Genomic DNA, 18,680 nt, shown 5'->3' with positions numbered 1-18,680 from the left:
ATTAAATGTCAAATCAAATATTTCTAAAATGTTGGTCCGGGACCGCAGACATGCTGTATTTTTGGAATCAGCACGTCGAGATCTATGTCCCTGAATTTTTTGAGGAATTTTGGGCAACTTTCTCAAAAGCTCAATTTTTCAATACATACCCAACTTTATGAAAATTTTGAATCTTTTTCGATCATTTTCGAAAATTACCCAAAAACATTCTCTTCCAGATTTGGACCTCTAGAAGTAAATTTTGGCCACTTTTCTTCAATAAAAAAAAAATAGATTTCAAACTATATTTTTCGACTCGACACGTTGAGATTCCTGAATTTTTTGCGGATTTTTAGACAACTTTTTCAAGTTGTCTAAAAGTTTTTTTGTTTCAAGTCCCTTATGAAAATTTTGAACCTTTATCTAAAGACATTTTCTTGTAGATTTCGACCTCTAGAAGTGAATTTCGGCCTTTTTTCTTCGACAACTCCCACCGTTTTTCCGGAATCGTCAATTGAAATATGGTGGATTTCAAAATTAAAAAAAAAATAATTTCAAACTGACTATTTTGTAAAATGTTGCTCCTAGACTGTAACACGCTATATTTTTCGAATCAGCACGTCAAGATCTACATCCCTGAACTTTTTGAAAATTTTTGGGCAACTTTTTCAAAAGCTCCATTTTTCAATACAGTACATAGTCTTTATGAAAATTTTGAATCTTTTTAGACCATTTTCGAAAATTATCCAAATACAATTTCTTTTAGACTTGAACCTCCAGAAGTAAATTTTGGCCTCCTTTCTTCTACAACTCCCACCATTTTTCCGAAATCGTCAGTCGAAATATGACACTTTTCAAGATTTAAAAAAAAATTATTTCAAACTAAATATTTCTAAAATGCTGCTCCGGAACTGTAAAGGCACTATATTTTTCGACTCAGCACGTCGAGATCTACATCCCTGATTTTTTTTTTTTTTTCAAAAGCTCAAATTTTCAATAAACTGCCTTATAAAAATTTTGAACTTTTTCGAAAATTATCGAAAAACATTTTCTTGTAGAGTTCAGCCTTCAATAGTAAATTTGGACCTCTTTCTTTAGATAACTCCTACTATTTTTCCGGACACACCAATCGAAAAATGGCAATTTAAAACATTTTTTTTTTTAATTTAATTGCAAAATCAAATACCTCTAAAATGTTACTCCAGGACCATAAACGAGCCATATTTTCAATCAGCAAATGGAGATCTACATGCCAGAATTTTTTAAGGATTTTCAGGCAAATTTTTCAAAAGCTCAATTTTCAATATTCCTTTATGAAAATTTTGAATCTTTTTCGACCATTTTGGAAAATTACCCAAAGACATTTTCTTGCAGACTTGGACCTCTGGAGCTGATTTTTGGCCTTTTTTCTTCGACAACTTCCACCACGGTTTTCAAAATTTAAAAAAAAATTGATTTCAAACTGAATATGTATTTCCAAAATGTTGCCCCGGGAATCTAAACACTATATTTTTCAACTCGGCACAATGAATTTTTTGGGGATTTTTAGACAACTGTTTCAAAAGCTCAGTTTTTCAATACTGCCTTATGAAAATTTTGAACCTTTTCGAAAATTATCTAGACATTTTCTTGAAAAGAAATTTGGACCTCTTTTCTTATTAGAGAACTCCTACTATTTTTCTGGAAACACCAATCGAAAAATGGCAATTTAAAACATTTTTTTTTTAATTTAATTGCAAAATCAAATACCTCTAAAATGTTACTCCAGAACCATAAACGAGCCATATTTTCAATCAGCAAATGGAGATCTACATGCCAGAATTTTTTAAGGATTTTCAGGCAAATTTTTCAAAAGCTCAATTTTCAATATTCCTTTATGAAAATTTTGAATCTTTTTCGACCATTTTGGAAAATTACCCAAAGACATTTTCTTCCAGACTTGGACCTCTAGAGCTGAATTTTGGCCTTTTTTCTTCGACAACTTCCACCACGGTTTTCAAAATTTAAAAAAAAATTGATTTCAAACTGAATATGTATTTCCAAAATGTTGCCCCGGGAATCTAAACACTATATTTTTCTACTCGGCACAATGAATTTTTTGGGGATTTTTAGACAACTTTTTCAAAACCTCAGTTTTTCAATACTACCTTATGAAAATTTTGAACCTTTTCGAAAATTATCTAGACATTTTCTTGAAAAGTAAATTTGGTCCTCTTTTCTTAGAAAACTCGTACTATTTTTCTGGAAACACCAATTGAAAAATGGCAATTTAAAATATTCCTTTTTGATTTCATTTCAAAATCGAATACTTCTAAAATGTGACTCCAGAACAGTAAACACATTAGATTTTTCGACTCAGCACATCGAGATCTACATCTCTGAATGTTTTGTGGATTTTCCGGTAACTTTTTCAAAAACCTATGTTTAAATACTTTTTCTGAAAATTTTGAGCCGTTTTTTAAAATTTTCCAAAATTACCGATAACATTTTCTTGTAAATTTAGACATCCGGTAGTTATTTTCGGCCTCATTTCTTCGATAACTCCCACGATTTCCCGAATCGCCAATTGAAATGAGGCAATTTTTTTAGATTTTTGAAAAAATTAAATGTCAAATCAAATATTTCTAAAATGTTGGTCCGGGACCGCAGACATGCTGTATTTTTGGAATCAGCACGTCGAGATCTATGTTCCTGAATTTTTTGAGGAATTTTGGGCAACTTTCTCAAAAGCTCAGTTTTTCAATACATACCCAACTTTATGAAAATTTTGAATCTTTTTCGATCATTTTCGAAAATTACCCAAAAACATTCTCTTCCAGACTTGGACCTCTAGAAGTAAATTTTGGCCACTTTTCTTCAATAAAAAAAAAATAGATTTCAAACTATATTTTTCGACTCGACACGTTGAGATTCCTGGATTTTTTGCGGATTTTTGGACAACTTTTTCAAGTTGTCTAAAAGTTTTTTTTGTCTAGAGTCCCTTATGAAAATTTTGAACCTTTATCTACATTTTCTTGTAGATTTCGACCTCTAGAAGTAAATTTCGGCCTTTTTTCTTCGACAACTCCCACCGTTTTTCCGGAATCGTCAATTGAAATATGGTGGATTTCAAAATTAAAAAAAAAAATAATTTCAAACTGACTATTTTGTAAAATGTTGCTCCTAGACTGTAACACGCTATATTTTTCGAATCAGCACGTCAAGATCTACATCCCTGAACTTTTTGAAAATTTTTGGGCAACTTTTTCAAAAGCTCCATTTTTCAATACAGTAGGTACATAGTCTTTATGAAAATTTTGAATCTTTTTAGACCATTTTCGAAAATTATCCAAATACAATTTCTTTTGGACTTGAACCTCCAGAAGTAAATTTTGGCCTCCTTTCTTCTACAACTCCCACCATTTTTCCGAAATCGTCAGTCGAAATATGACACTTTTCAAGATTTAAAAAAAAATTATTTCAAACTAAATATTTCTAAAATGTTGCTCCGGAACTGTAAAGACACTATATTTTTCGACTCAGCACGTCGAGATCTACATCCCTGATTTTTTTTTTTTTTTTCAAAAGCTCAAATTTTCAATAAACTGCCTTATGAAAATTTTGAACTTTTTCGAAAATTATCGAAAAACATTTTCTTGTAGAGTTCAGCCTTCAATAGTAAATTTGGACCTCTTTCTTTAGATAACTCCTACTATTTTTCCGGAAACACCAATCGAAAAATGGCAATTTAAAACATTTTTTTTTTTTTAATTTAATTGCAAAATCAAATACCTCTAAAATGTTACTCCAGGACCATAAACGAGCCATATTTTCAATCAGCAAATGGAGATCTACATGCCAGAATTTTTTAAGGATTTTCAGGCAAATTTTTCAAAAGCTCAATTTTCAATATTCCGTTATGAAAATTTTGAATCTTTTTCGACCATTTTGGAAAATTACCCAAAGACATTTTCTTCCAGACTTGGACCTCTAGAGCTGAATTTTGGCCTTTTTTCTTCGACAACTTCCACCACGGTTTTCAAAATTTAAAAAAAAATTGATTTCAAACTGAATATATATTTCCAAAATGTTGCCCCGGGAATCTAAACACTATATTTTTCAACTCGGCACAATGAATTTTTTGGGGATTTTTAGACAACTTTTTCAAAAGCTCAGTTTTTCAATACTACCTTATCAAAATTTTGAACCTTTTCGAAAATTATCTAGACATTTTCTTGAAAAGTAAATTTGGACCTCTTTTCTTAGAGAACTCCTACTATTTTTCTGGAAACACCAATTGAAAAATGGCAATTTAAAACATTTTCTTTTTTAATTTAATTGCAAAATCAAATACCTCTAAAATGTTACTCCAGGACCATAAACGAGCCATATTTTCAATCAGCAAATGGAGATCTACATCCCAGAATTTTTTAAGGATTTTCAGGCAAATTTTTCAAAAGCTCAATTTTCAATATTCCTTTATGAAAATTTTGAATCTTTTTCGACCATTTTGGAAAATTACCCAAAGACATTTTCTTCCAGACTTGGACCTCTAGAGCTGAATTTTGGCCTTTTTTCTTCGACAACTTTCACCACGGTTTTCAAAATTAAAAAAAAAATTGATTTCAAACTGAATATGTATTTCCAAAATGTTGCCCCGGGAATCTAAACACTATATTTTTCAACTCGGCACAATGAATTTTTTGGGGATTTTTAGACAACTTTTTCAAAAGCTCAGTTTTTCAATACTGCCTTATGAAAATTTTGAACCTTTTCGAAAATTATCTAGACATTTTCTTGAAAAGAAATTTGGACCTCTTTTCTTATTAGAGAACTCCTACTATTTTTCTGGAAACACCAATTGAAAAATGGCAATTTAAAATATTTCTTTTTGATTTCATTTCAAAATCGAATACTTCTAAAATGTGACTCCAGGACAGTAAACACACTAGATTTTTCGACTCAGCACATCGAGATCTACATCTCTGAATTTTTTGCGGATTTTCCGGTAACTTTTTCAAAAACCTAAATATTTTTTTCTGAAAATTTTGAGCCGTTTTTTAAAATTTTCCAAAATTACCGATAACATTTTCTTGTAAATTTAGACATCCAGTAGTTAATTTCGGCCTCATTTCTTCGATAACTCCCACGATTTCCCGAATCGCCAATTGAAATGAGGCAATTTTTTAAGATTTTTGAAAAAATTAAATGTCAAATCAAATATTTCTAAAATGTTGGACCGGGACCGCAGACATGCTGTATTTTTGCAATCAGCACGTCGAGATCTATGTCCCTGAATTTTTTGAGGAATTTTGGGCAACTTTCTCAAAAGCTCAATTTTTCAATACATACCCAACTTTATGAAAATTTTGAATCTTTTTCGATCATTTTCGAAAATTACCCAAAAACATTCTCTTCCAGATTTGGACCTCTAGAAGTAAATTTTGGCCACTTTTCTTCAATTAAAAAAAAATAGATTTCAAACTGAATATTTCAAATGTTGCTCCGGGAATGTAAACACACTATATTTTTCGACTCGACACGTTGAGATTCCTGAATTTTTTGCGAATTTTTAGACAACTTTTTCAAGTTGTCTAAAAGCTTTTTTTGTTTCAAGTCCCTTATGAAAATTTTGAACCTTTATCTAAAGACATTTTCTTGTAGATTTCGACCTCTAGAAGTAAATTTCGGCCTTTTTTCTTCGACAACTCCCACCGTTTTTCCGGAATCGTCAATTGAAATATGGTGGATTTCAAAATTTAAAAAAAAAATAATTTCACACTGACTATTTTGTAAAATGTTGCTCCTAGACTGTTACACGCTATATTTTTCGAATCAGCACGTCAAGATCTACATCCCTGAACTTTTTGAAAATTTTTGGGCAACTTTTTCAAAAGCTCCATTTTTCAATACGTAGGTGCATAGTCTTTATGAAAATTTTGAATCTTTTTAGACCATTTTCGAAAATTATCCAAATACAATTTCGTTTAGACTTGAACCTCCAGAAGTAAATTTTGGCCTCCTTTCTTCTACAACTCCCACCATTTTTCCGAAATCGTCAGTCGAAATATGACACTTTTCAAGATTAAAAAAAAATTAAATTTCAAACTGAATATTTCTAAAATATTGCCCCGGGAATATAAACAAAATCTATTTTTCGGCTCAGCACGTCGAGATCTACATTCTTGACTTTTTCCAACGCTCAATTTTTCAATACTCCCTTATGAAAATTTTGAACCTTTTCGAAAATTATCAAAAGACATTTTTTTGTAGAGTTCACACTTTAAAAGTAAATTTGGACCTCCTTTTTTTAGATAACTCCTACTATTTTTCCGGAAACACCAATTGAAAAATGGCATTTTAAAACATTTTTTTTAATACATATAATTTCAAAATCCAATACTGCTGAAATGTTACTCCAGGACTGTAAACAAGTCATATTTTTCGAATCAGCAAATGGAGATCTAATTTTTTGCGGATTTTCACGCAACTTTTTCAAAAGCTCAGTGTTTCAATACTCCTTTATGAAAATTTTGAGCCTTTTTCGACCATTTTCCAAAATTATCTAAAAACATTTTCTTATTAATTTAGACATCCAGTAGTTAATTTCGGCGTCATTTCTTCGATACCTCCAACCGTCTTTCCCGAATTGCCAATTGAAATAAGACAATTTTTTAAGATTTAAAAAAAAAATCAAATGTCAAACCGAATATTTCTAACATGTTGCTCCGGGACCGTAGACACAATATATTTTTGAAATCAGGACGTCGAGATCTGTATCCCTGAAGCTGTTGAGGATTTTTAGGCAACTTTGTCATAAGCTCAATTTTTCATTACCTACCCCGATTTATGAAAATTTAGAGACTTTTTCGACCATTTTCGAAAATTACCCAAAAACAATTTCTTCCAGACTTGGACATCTATGTCGGGATTATAATAACAATCACTACTAAAAAATATATTGAAATAACTGAGGTAACTACTACAAGCGTTGCGTTGCTTCTGAGGAACAAAAATTAGAGCAACCATAAGAGGTAAAGCTAGCGAAAACACTCTTTTCATTTTTCTGGTTGTTTAGGAGCTGTGTAGGTTGTGGTAAGTACACTGTGTGACAGAGGAGAGTTTAAAAAAATAATAATAAAAATTGAAACCTTAACTCTAAAATGATAAAAACTCATGGACAAAGTCCTTGTGTGTAGGACACCAAACCAATCCCTTGATGATTCTATCTACTAGTTAATTCCATTAACGCAGTATGTTAGTGAGTGCAGATAAAACCCAACAAGATATAGACCGTGTTAAGTGTTACTTGTGACGGGCGGTTATAAATTATGTAAAACAAGGTAAAAAAATTCTTTAAAAGATTTATTTCTGGATCTGTTGTATATACAGTATCCGTATTAAGAAACAAAATGGGTTATATTCAAAAATATACACACAACGTTATTCTTTTAGATTAATATCATCCAAGATTTGCAAAATTTTGGAATAGACTTTTTCGTTACGATATCGCCCATATAAAAAGTCGAAGTGATTGAAACCTTCGACCATCAGTTTCCCATAGACGGTGGAATTTTTCGACAACGTGTTATATAGTTTTTCATTTGCCTAAAAAAATTATTCCCGTCGAACTTTCAAACTGATAGAAGTGACTTACAGTTGGACAATCTATATTATCATTTGCTCCGTGTACAATATGTACAGGCACTTTAATATTTTCCAAGGGGTACGGTGTTGGTTCTTTGGTACCATATATTTCTAAGTTCCTAGCCTCACCATGGTCATATCTTCGAAACAGTCCATCAGAAATATACGTTTGATAATAATGATAGACGATTTTTAAAGGAATTTCAGACCCATGTACTCGTATAAACATATTTATCAGGTCCTAGAATTGTCAGTCAATTCAGGTTTTAAAAGGTGTTGATCTTACTGGTACTAAGTCGTCTTGAGAAAACCCAGTAAATAAATGCGAAATAAATAACATACATTTCTTGCACGAAAAATGTGTTGCTAGAAATCTAGCAATTTTTACGTACCAAACGTCTTGTCGATTTAGAACAAAAAGTGGATCAGCAAAGCTCACGATTCCCTAAAAGTGTCATCTAGAAATTTAACTTCACGTGAATAACCATTTTGTACTTGTAAATTGTAAGGTATGAAGAGTGTATATTTTAAGAAACCAGCACAATCAAGTCCAAGCTGAGTACTAGAAGACATCACCACCATCAGTTTAACAGAATCAACAGCATCTTTATCTCTGATGCTTGCATACACCATACCACTAGCACCACCCATCGAGTATCCCACGTAGGTGATTTTACACCCACCTATTTGTCGTTTAACATACTCAATACTCGCATGATTGTCGTAGTATCCTATTTCGTGAAAACTAAAAAGTATCAATTGAACTACACTATATACTATACACTATAGCGTAGTAGTACTGACGTAAAATTCCAAAACGCGGCTTCCGTTGGGTTTAAACTGACGTGTTTCTTACAAAAATAATTCCCACGTGTATTTCCCAACCAAACGTCATAACCCGCTCTCCAGAAGAAAAAGGCAATGGATTCATTATACTGACTAATCCATATTCGTGCATCTGTACAAAGACTATGTTGGAAAAAAATCACACCTTTAGGATTTTGGCGCGGTATTCGAAAAAGCGTCAAAAGATAACCATCATCCGTTTGAACTTGGTGAGTTTCGTGCACTCCGACGTGTCGTTGGATAATACCCAGCTAAAGATGGTTTGTTTTTTAGACACTCTATATTACTGCTTACTTACAATGTCGTCGTCTAGGTCGGGATTATAATAACAATCGCTGCTGAAAAATATATTGAAATAACTAAAATAACTTCTGCAACTGTTGCGTTGTATCTGGGGTGTAAAAAATAGAGCAACCATTAGAGGTACGACCAGCAAGAACACAGTTTTCATTTTTCTATTAGTTTGCGCACTGTTCGGTTTATGGGAGTCCACTAAGTAAATTGTATTCATTTAGACCCATCGTGGTCATTAAAATGCATGGGGTAATGACAGTGTAAATGTATATATGTTAAGTGTGCAAACTTAACTAAAAACTCGAAGTATAGGTGAGTTCCCTAGTTTGCCATTCTTAAAATATGAATCATTTTTTCTGTCTCTACTTCTTTTCTTAAAGTACTCGTAAAATCTGAAGTAAAGTCTGCTATTGTCATAGTTGGCACTTCTGACAGGTCGCCGTAAATTGTGTAGATTTTGAGTTAAAATTTGGTCTTGGATTTTCTTTAAATTAACTACACATTTAATCATGAAAATTTTTACCAAATCCCTCTACAGACACAAATTTACTCATAATTTAACCACGTTCCACAACAACTTTTACCCTACCTTCATTATCTTTTATTGGTACCCCTTCTCTATCCATTTCAAAAAGTACTAGTTAAGATAAGATTGATTTTGGTAAATGACTGAACAATATTAAGGGTAATCATTGGAATGAAAAGAGGGTGGGTGGGCGGGGTTACTGATTGCTTATAGAAGATTCTGTAAGAAAAAGTTAAACTTAGCCCCGCCCACCCACCCTGTCTCCATTTCAGTGATTCATTTTTTCTAGTCCGAATAGTGGTTCTCAATTGAAGAAGTTTAACTCTTTCCAACTATTGTTTTAGAAAATAAAGTAATGATATTAACAACAATAAAGACAGAAACATTAAACAGTCATGGACAGACGCTACGTGTGTATGACAAGAATAAATTCGACTATAGAATTTAACGAATAATTTATGTTAATCACGGAAACAGTGCAAACAAAATACAACAAGGTTCAATGCATATAAATGCATTGATAAAGAGTCAGACGATAAGGAATTCCCCAAAATACTTTGGTTATTTCTGGTAAGTCCAAAAACCAATGAATATACACTTTACAAAACAAATATCAGCTTCTCGTTTAGTGTAGACAATTTTGGTCGTCTAGATGTATCTTGTCGAGGAGTTGTAGGATCTTGAAATAGACTTTTTCGTTACGGTAGCGTCCATATGCATAGTCCAAATGATTGAAACCTTCAACCATCAGTTTCCCATGTGCGGTGGAATTTTTCGGCAACAAGTTGTATAGTTTTTCAATTGCCTAAAACACTATTTCCTGTCAAAGTTTTAAACGATATTAGTGACTTACATTAGGACAATCGAGATTATCATTGGCTCCGGACACGATATATACAGGCACTTTTATATTTTCCAAGGGGTACGATGTTGGTTCCTTGGTACCATATAGTAGTAGGTTCGTTTCCTCTCCATAGTCATACCTTTGAAATATTCCATCCACAACGTACATCTGATAGTAATGGTATAACATTTTTAAAGGATATTCAGACATATGTACTCGGACGAACATATTTATCAAGTCCTAGAATTGTCAAACAGATGAGTTTTTAAACTAGACTAGTCTTACTGGCTCGAAGGCATCTTCAGAAAACCCAACAAACAAATACGAGAAATATAACATACATTTCTTGCACGGAAAATGTGTTACCAGAAATCTCCCAATCTTCGCGTACCAAGCGTCTTGTTGATTGAAAACAAAAAGTGGATCTGCTAAACTCACGACTCCCTAAAACTGTGGTCTTGAATTCTGACATTCCTTGAATAATAGTTCCTACTTGTAAATTGTAAGATATGAAGAGTAGATACTTCAACAAACTGGTACAACTTAATTGAAGATGAGTAGTAGGGGTGATTACCACCATCATTTTAACAGAATCAGCTGCCTCTTTATCTCTAGTGCTAGCATACACCATACCACTAGTACCACCCAATGAGTACCCCAAATAGATGATTTTAGATCCACCTGTTTGTTGTTTAACATATTCAATGCTGGCATGATTATCGTAGTAACCTATTTCATGAAAACTGAAGAACTTTTGTTGAAACATAGAACTACGATATAATAGAAGTACTGACCTAAAATTCCAAAAGGCAGCTTCTGTAGGGTCTAAACTGACATGTTTCTTGCAACAATGACTCCCCCGTATATTTCCCAACCAAACGTCATAACCCGCCCTCCAAAATAAGAAAGCAACAGATTCGTTATACTGACCAACCCATACTCGTGCATCTGTAGTCAGAGGGTGTTGGAAAAAAATCACCCCTCTAGGATTTTGGCGCGGTATTCGAAAAAGCGTCAAAAAATAACCATCATCCGTTTGGACTTCGTGAGTTTCGTGCACTCCAACGTGTCGTTGGATAATACCCAACTAAAAATGTTTTGTTTTTAGACTTCTATGTTAGTGGGTACTTACAATGTCGTCGTCTTGGTCGGGGTTATGGTAACAATCGCTGCTGAAAAATATATTGAAATAACTTAGATAACTCTTGCAAGTGTTGTTTTGTTTCTGAGGAGAAAAAATTAAGGCTACTATGAGAGGTATTATTAGCCAGAAGACACGTTTCATTTCTGCATTTATTTACTATCAATTAGATGCAACGTACTCATTGAAATGTATAAGTAAGTCTACGATAAGTTCGATAAAGTGATAAGATATTAGTTTTTTAGTTGCAACTATCTAAAAACTCCAAGTGGAAGGCTAAATCCAGATTTAGATGTTTAGACATTTAACACAGTTAATTTATGCTAGTGTGTCTGTATATAACTAGTTAGAACTTGCTAAGATAAGACTGATTGTGGCAAACGACACACCCTCTAAGAAAAATAGAGCGCGGGGGGTAGTCCTTGTTAAGATAAGGTTGGTTTTGATAAATGACTGAAGAATATTAAGAGTAGTCACTGGAATGAAGACAGGGTGGGTGGGCGGGGCTATTGCATGCTTATTAGAGATTCTTTAAGAAAAAGTTAAACTTAGCCCCGCCCACCCACCCTGCCTCTATTTGGGTGATTCATTTTATCTAGTCCAAATAGTGGTTCTCAATTGAAGAGAGATAAAATCGTTAGAATGGGAACAACGTTTGGGGGAGGGATAATATTTGCTAACATAAGACTGATTTTGGTAAATGACACACCCTCTAAGAAAACAAAGGGTGGGTGGGCGGGGCTAAAACTTGCTAAGCTAGGACTGAACAATATTAAGAGTAGTAAGGGGTGGGTGGGCGGGGTTACTGCTTGCTCATAAAACTAGAAAAATGCTAAATTTAGCTTAGCCCATCTTATTTCTCCATTTGACTTATCTTATCTAATGTAAAATTGAAATTGAAAAAGAACGGTATTATATTCCCAAAGTTGTCTGGGAAAATGGGTTGAGCCGTTCCTGATTTCATCAATTAAATAAATTGACTCATTCATTAATTTTTTAGAGATACCTGTTTAAACAGATCTAAAAAACATGAATTACTAGTAAAAACTTATCATATTTTGCATATTTGGGTAGAATTAATTCGGAAACAAGATTTCAAAGTATTCAGTTTTGCAATTCTTGGTTTATTCAATAAAATAAATTGATTGATTGATTAATTTTTTTGAGTGACCCTGTGTAAGCAAAAAAATCCAGCTCTTTAAAAAATACATCAAATTTGGTTTTACGCTTGTCCTTCAGGACTAGTAATAGCAATCTGAACGTCAAGTGTTTATTTGCATACATCGAAAGAATATCACTTAGAGATTAGTTTCATTTGAATGAATTTGTCTTCTCGAAACAAAGGACTAAAATAATTAACAATTTCTCTACATATTTAATTATGAACATATTTACTAAATTTCTCTACAAGTACAAACTTACTCATAACTAAATCCCTAGTCTATGTTCCACAGCAGCTTTTATCGTACCTTCATTATCTTTCATTGGTACCCTTTCTCTATCTATTTCAAGAATTTTCAGAAAGTTAAATTTCAACATTTCAAAACTAAAAACAAATTTTGATTCCCACTTTGTCTGAAACAAAGCCTTAACTATCGCTAGGTAACATTCATACTCATTCAAGAAAAGTTCTGATCTTATCCGCTAGATGACCGCTCTAAATATAGTTTGCCAATTCTTCCGCTAGAGGACGTCTCACTACAATCCACTCATTTTAGTTCTATCATTACTACGGAGAAAAGCTGCCTTCAGTAGTGTTTACTTTACTTTTATTTTATCATTTAAGTTCTGATGATGATACTAGATAGTAGCGAAACATGTACATAAATATTTATGACTTCGAGAACTAATTAACACGTTCCAAATTTTACAAACATAATTTAACTTGTTCTTAAAATACTAATAAACTTCAAATCAATGAAGAGGGATTAGAACAAGTGTATATTTATAACAAAATGAGTTATTAGAAACAATTTAATTCGAAATTTTTCTATAGATATCAAACATTTTATTGAAGAGTGTACACTTCGCTAAAAGAACAACAGATTACCACAACCGACAACTAAATTTCAAGTTTTCTGTAGCCCCAGACAATTTTAACTTTCTAGATTAATTTTGTCTAGGAATTGCAGAATTTTGTAATAGACTTTTTCGTTACGATAGCGTCCATGTGAAAAATCGAAATGATTGAGTGCACTAAATAATCAGTTTCAAATTGTCTATAAAGTGCTTTGTGTAATTAACGTAAAAATATGCACTAAGGTTGTGATAAGTATACATACGTAACTAGAAACGAAACGCAGAGTGGAGGACAAACGTTAAAGATAGATTTAAATTACTATCCTTTATACGACTACATTATAATTTGGCTTGTTTTTTACAATACGTTTCTGATTCTATCGATAGTAGAGGTCAAGTACTTAAGTTAATTTTTTTATAGAAAGTTAAATTTAAAAATCATAGGGATAGAGCCCATAATATGGAAATATACCAAGAAATATAAGAAATAGTTCTAAGTTCTAAAATAATCTTTAATATATACAAAGCCTTGAATTATCTACACTGGAAATAAAATTCAAGGATGAGATAAGCTGGACAAAGTTCAAACTGTATTAAAAAGCTACTCCAAAACCGTGTTTATTCTTCGAAGTTTTCGAGAACTGTAAGAATTTGTTTATAGACTTTTTCAATTCTGTGACGACCGAACCCAAAGTCTGCATGATTAAAACCTTCCACTGAGAGTTTTCCATAAGCAGAATTTCTAGGTAACAAACCATACAAGTATTCGTTGTCCTAAAACGTCGGTAGTACTTTTCCAAAAGAGTTAAATCTGTCTTACCTTCGGACAAATGAAGCTATCATTTTGACCATACATCAAAAAAATGGGTACTTTAATGTCTTCCAGAGGGTACCAAGGCGGCTTTTTGGTTCCATACAGGTGGACATTTTCCCGTTCTCCATAATCGTACATGCGAAACTCCCCCCCAGATATATATATTTGATTATAATGATCGAACATCTTAAGAGGAACTTCAGAACCAAACACTTGCATTAGCTCATCTACCAAGTCCTACGAAAACACGTATTTGGTGTTTTTGGTCCGTGGTGAAACTTACAGGATCCAGTTCATCTGGAGTCCATCCAGATATTAATCCATTAGCATAAATAATACACTTCCGACAAGGAAAAGCTGCAAACAAAGATCGCACTAGCCTCAAATACCAAGAGTCGTATCGCAGTACCGTGAAATAAGCGTCCACAAATTTTAAATTTCGCTACAAATCTAGAATTAGTACCTTTTCGAGACAACGAAATGACAAACCTGCAAGAAAAAAAACGGAGGCACGATATACTTGGAAAATGAAGTCCCTCTAGAAAGGTGAGTAACAGCAGCCATGGTTATAATAACTTTCACTGATCTAGAGGCATCCTCTGGTCTAGTACTAGCATAAACGAACCCAGAGGTACCACCCATAGAATACCCCACAAAGATGATTTTTGACTGTGACGTGTTTCTTTTAATGTACTCTATTGTGGCGTGGTTGTCGTAATAACCCATTTCGTGAAAACTGAAGTTGCTATTTAGGAATGACTTATACCACCAAACTTACGTAAAATTCCAGAAGGCTGGATCTGTGGATGAAAGGTTTGTATGTTTCTTGGAAAAAAAGTTTCCTCTGGTGTTTCCCAACCAAACTTCGTAGCCTGCGTTCCAAAACAAGAAAGCGATGGAATTATTGTATTGACTGACCCATATTCTAGAATCAAAGAAAATGGGGTGTTGGAGGAGGATCACACCTTTGGGGTTTCGTCTTGGTATTTGGAACATGGTTAAAATGTAACCATCGTCGGTTTGTAGGTGATGGGTTTCACAAACACCAGTATATCGTTGGATTATTTTTACCTAAATTGGGTGTAGTAGTTGAAGTACTGGTGTTTAGCATCTACTTACGATACCAGCGGGATTTTGGTGCCAGTCATTAGTTTTGAACGGAGAAAAGATATTCACTTTTTCCATGGAAAAATATAACGTCAATAATGGTATAATGTAATACAGTGTGCTTAAAGCCTTCATTTTGTGAGTAAAGTTATACAACTAGACAGCGGTAAGTGTTACTACTATAAATTTGAATATGCAAATTTGAACCGTTTTATTGTTTTATTTGACAAATATGGGTATTTTCAAAATATTAGTCACTGCTTTAAACCCAACAAAACTTGACTGTTTATTTAGAAAATGGTTGTCCTATTTTTAATCAAGTGTTACGACTAATTGAAAACATAGATTGTTACTTAAATTACTCAAGAATTATCATTGCAGCCTTGACGACGTTTGACAGTTACTTAGTTGCTACTTCATACTAGTAGAAAATAAAGTTTCAAATAACAAGTTAATTTTTTTCTAACAATTCGATCATTTTTCTGTATACTTTCTCGTTCCTGCTTCGACCACTAACAAAATCCGCGTGGTTGAACCCTTCGATCATCACTTTGCCAAAAGCTGTTGACTTTTTAGGTAACAAATTGTAAAGAACTTCATGATCCTGCAATCCTCGTCATTACAAAACAAAAAAAAATACAACCGAACTCACATCAGGACAAACGAAGCTGTCATTCTGTCCATACACTATCAAAACAGGGATTTTGATATCCCCCAAAGGGTACAAAGGCGGCTTCTTCAACCCATACACCTCCAAATTTTCCTCCTCCCCGTAGTCATACAAGTGGAAGTGACCCCCAGAAACGTAAGTTTGGTAAAAGTGGTTCAAAATTTTGAGCGGGATTTCCGAACCAAACCGTTGTACGGACATGTCTATCAAATCCTACTGACTGTGGTTAATTTGAATTTGTTACTGTGTCGACTTACAGGATCCATTACATCAGGAGTCCACCCAGAAAATATGGAAGTGAGATAAACTATACACTTCTTGCATGGAAAAAGGGCAAAAGTTGATCTCAAAACTCTCAAATACCAAATGTCGTGTCTCAGTATGGTGGAACGCAAATCCAGAAAATTTAATTTGTTTTGTAGATACAAAAATGGTGCCACTGTGTATTTGGCAGCTGATGTTCCCCGTCTGATATGACTAGCCGGTGCCATAACAACCATGAGTCTAGTAGTTTTGGAAGCTTCGTCGCTTCGGTTGCTAGCATACACCAAACCGTTACTAGCACCCAGCGAGTAACCCACGTACACCACTTTCGCTCCAGTTTGACCATAAATGTACCCAATTAGAGCATGGTTATCGTAGTAACCCATTTCGTGAAAACTATAATCATTATCAAGACACCACACACTTACAAGTTACCTAAAATTCCAAAACTTTGGGTCCGAAGGTGTCAAAGTTACATGGTCTTGACAAAACAAGTTTCCTCTGGTATTCCCCAACCACACGTCGTACCCTTCCTTCCAGAAGAAAAAGGCCACGGAATCGTTATACTGGCTAACCCATAAGCGCGCGTCGAAGAATATAGGGTGCTGCAGAAAAATTACCCCTTTTGGGTTTTGTCTAGGTATGCGGAAAAATGTCAGAATGTAGCCGTCTTCAGTTTGGACTTGGTGTGTCTCGCTCACACCGGTGTATCTCTCGATTATGTCCACCTGAAGCCATATTTTATTTTTGTTTATCATAATTATGTAATATTTTTGACTTACAATATTGTCATCTATATCTGGATGTTGGTTGGTGGCGTTGTCAAAAAATTTGCTGACGAAATTTTTTATTGTGGTTAGGTTTTGGTTTCGGGCTAAGTTTATGGCCAACAGTGGCACCACAACGCAGAGGATTATTTTGGCTTTCATGATTGCGGCGGCTGGATGTTACTGACGGGACGATTCGAAGGTTATCGATATAAATGTGCCGCCGCCAATTTTTTATAAAGAGCCAGCCGCTGAATTTTATTTAAGTCAAAATTTCTCATAAATTTTTTGCTGAGTAATTACGACTCGAAAACACAATTATGCGTTTAATTACCAGTTCAATTAAAACATGTAAACGTTAATCGTCTGAGCCGTTAATTTTGCTACATAAATCCTTTCGTATTTTTTGTCACGTTTTTTTGGAGGCGTTTTTATTGCTATTTTTAGTCGCTTCAAAATCATGCTAAATGGTATTTAAATTTTTTTAAATAACATACTCCTGTACTTGTGATTCATGAATCCGCCTAGGTTTTTTTTTTAAATAATATTAAAGGAACACTCAAGGGTCACTTTTTTCTTAAGCTACGACTGAATTATTAGTGTCTTTTTTAGGAATATTAAAGAATGTCAAGATCTCCTAGTGTCTTTTTTAGGAATGTTAAAGAATCTCAAGATCTTCTAATATTTTTTTTTTAATGTGAAAGAATTTCAGAGGGTCCCAGAGTTTTTTTTAAGAAAGTGTAAAGAATCACGGGTGTTTCTGGTGTTTTTTTTAAGATAATGAAAGAATCACGATGCTTCCAAGCCTTTTTTAAGAACGCCAAAGAATCTCGGGGGCTCATAATGTGTTGTTTTAAAGAATGTGAAAGAATCTTGGCGACTCCTAGTATTTTTAAAGACTATGAAAGCACCTTGATTTGGCATAGTGTATTTTTATAGGTGAAAATTTAGACAACAAATTAATACGAAATTAAGCTTATGGAGTGCAAATATTTTGAGAAGAACACCTTGATCGACCAAAAAGAGCCGAGTATTCTATAAATGTTTTTGTGTTAATTCTTCCTTTATTGCAGTGAATTTTTATACAGTGTCAAATAAAAACCGATTTGAGGTAACCAACAAAATCGACCCAGTTACATTTAAAAATATATTTTTTTGTCCACTGATAAAACTTCTTGTGCATTCTTCGCCTGCTTGATCTAGTTTCATCTAGTTTTAATCTAGTTTTAATTCGGTAATCTGACCTCTGAATTAATTGAATCATTGTACTGACGCAGAAGTGAAATCACTGAATAGTAAGAACAATGGATTATTTCTCCGTATGAATGAAACATTAAAACCAAGAAATTAAGACTCATGACCGTGGTAAATTCGGAGGTGTGTCGTCCCATTTTTCCCATCTTTTAAAGTACACTTAGTTGATTTGACAGAGTCGTGGGCAGACGCTTCACTCCTGAATCCTTGAAACGTCATGTGGGTACTAATGATGGTATAATTACGGTCTTAATTATGAAAATTTTTCAAATGTTTGAACTAGTTTTATAATTTTGAAGCGAATAATGTTGATATTCGAGTCCGCCCAGTCACTTTATTAACCTTATTTACAGTTGCAACAGCAATGACCCAGTAGAAACCAGATAACTGCATTATTTACAGCTTGCCAGAAAAGGCCAAAGCGGGTTTGACATAAGTGATGGATTATAGAAAGCTGAGTAAAAATGTCGACGTTGCCATATTTGGAAACTGCATTTAAACAAGTTGTCGTTAATAGCGACCACAAGTA

The 18,680-nt window shown here is 33.6% G+C and overlaps 3 protein-coding genes across 3 annotated transcripts; all 3 read right to left on the bottom strand.

Moving 5' to 3' along the window:
• Nucleotides 1–7,358: 7,358 nt before the first annotated feature.
• Nucleotides 7,359–8,929, bottom strand: LOC135124734 (gastric triacylglycerol lipase-like). Its single transcript, XM_064049943.1, has 6 exons — nucleotides 8,750–8,929; nucleotides 8,410–8,702; nucleotides 8,101–8,350; nucleotides 7,892–8,050; nucleotides 7,616–7,846; nucleotides 7,359–7,566 (listed from the first exon to the last, which is right to left on the bottom strand). The coding sequence occupies exons 1-6, from the start codon at nucleotides 8,900–8,902 to the stop codon at nucleotides 7,402–7,404; spliced, it is 1,251 nt and encodes a 416-aa protein (XP_063906013.1). The 5' UTR covers nucleotides 8,903–8,929; the 3' UTR covers nucleotides 7,359–7,401.
• An 877-nt stretch (nucleotides 8,930–9,806) lies between these two features.
• Nucleotides 9,807–15,338, bottom strand: LOC135124733 (uncharacterized). Its single transcript, XM_064049942.1, has 11 exons — nucleotides 15,209–15,338; nucleotides 14,868–15,160; nucleotides 14,579–14,825; nucleotides 14,373–14,531; nucleotides 14,096–14,326; nucleotides 11,248–11,340; nucleotides 10,910–11,202; nucleotides 10,609–10,858; nucleotides 10,401–10,559; nucleotides 10,125–10,355; nucleotides 9,807–10,076 (listed from the first exon to the last, which is right to left on the bottom strand). Exons 1-11 carry the CDS (start codon nucleotides 15,329–15,331, stop codon nucleotides 9,897–9,899), a joined length of 2,259 nt encoding a protein of 752 aa, XP_063906012.1. The 5' UTR covers nucleotides 15,332–15,338; the 3' UTR covers nucleotides 9,807–9,896.
• A 238-nt stretch (nucleotides 15,339–15,576) lies between these two features.
• On the bottom strand, nucleotides 15,577–17,216 carry LOC135124732 (lipase member N-like). Its single transcript, XM_064049941.1, has 5 exons — nucleotides 16,913–17,216; nucleotides 16,566–16,858; nucleotides 16,124–16,526; nucleotides 15,849–16,079; nucleotides 15,577–15,800 (listed from the first exon to the last, which is right to left on the bottom strand). Exons 1-5 carry the CDS (start codon nucleotides 17,057–17,059, stop codon nucleotides 15,648–15,650), a joined length of 1,227 nt encoding a protein of 408 aa, XP_063906011.1. The 5' UTR covers nucleotides 17,060–17,216; the 3' UTR covers nucleotides 15,577–15,647.
• Between the last annotated feature and the right edge of the window lie 1,464 nt (nucleotides 17,217–18,680).

Source organism: Zophobas morio, unplaced genomic scaffold (assembly GCF_036711695.1).
Source record: "Zophobas morio isolate AGI-343-1 ecotype UQ-CSIRO unplaced genomic scaffold, CSIRO_AGI_Zmor_V1 ptg000008l, whole genome shotgun sequence".
NCBI lineage: Eukaryota > Metazoa > Arthropoda > Insecta > Coleoptera > Tenebrionidae > Zophobas > Zophobas morio.
Note: the sequence above shows the minus strand (reverse complement) of the source record. Positions and strands in the feature narration are given on the sequence as shown.

What these genes read in the sequence shown, in the direction of transcription:
- LOC135124734 (XM_064049943.1), bottom strand. Translation starts at nt 8,902, where the DNA reads ATGAAAACTGTGTTCTTGCTGGTCGTACCTCTAATGGTTGCTCTATTT. An exon ending in CCGACCTAGACGACGACATT is followed by an intron (nt 8,703 to 8,749) that starts GTAAGTAAGCAG and finishes AACCATCTTTAG; the next exon opens with CTGGGTATTATCCAACGACA. An exon ending in GCCGCGTTTTGGAATTTTAC is followed by an intron (nt 8,351 to 8,409) that starts GTCAGTACTACT and finishes GATACTTTTTAG; the next exon opens with TTTTCACGAAATAGGATACT.
- LOC135124733 (XM_064049942.1), bottom strand. Translation starts at nt 15,331, where the DNA reads ATGAAGGCTTTAAGCACACTGTATTACATTATACCATTATTGACGTTA. An exon ending in CCGACCAAGACGACGACATT is followed by an intron (nt 11,203 to 11,247) that starts GTAAGTACCCAC and finishes AAACATTTTTAG; the next exon opens with TTGGGTATTATCCAACGACA. An exon ending in GCTGCCTTTTGGAATTTTAG is followed by an intron (nt 10,859 to 10,909) that starts GTCAGTACTTCT and finishes AAAGTTCTTCAG; the next exon opens with TTTTCATGAAATAGGTTACT.
- LOC135124732 (XM_064049941.1), bottom strand. Translation starts at nt 17,059, where the DNA reads ATGAAAGCCAAAATAATCCTCTGCGTTGTGGTGCCACTGTTGGCCATA. An exon ending in CCAAAGTTTTGGAATTTTAG is followed by an intron (nt 16,527 to 16,565) that starts GTAACTTGTAAG and finishes TAATGATTATAG; the next exon opens with TTTTCACGAAATGGGTTACT. An exon ending in ACAGCTTCGTTTGTCCTGAT is followed by an intron (nt 15,801 to 15,848) that starts GTGAGTTCGGTT and finishes CGAGGATTGCAG; the next exon opens with GATCATGAAGTTCTTTACAA.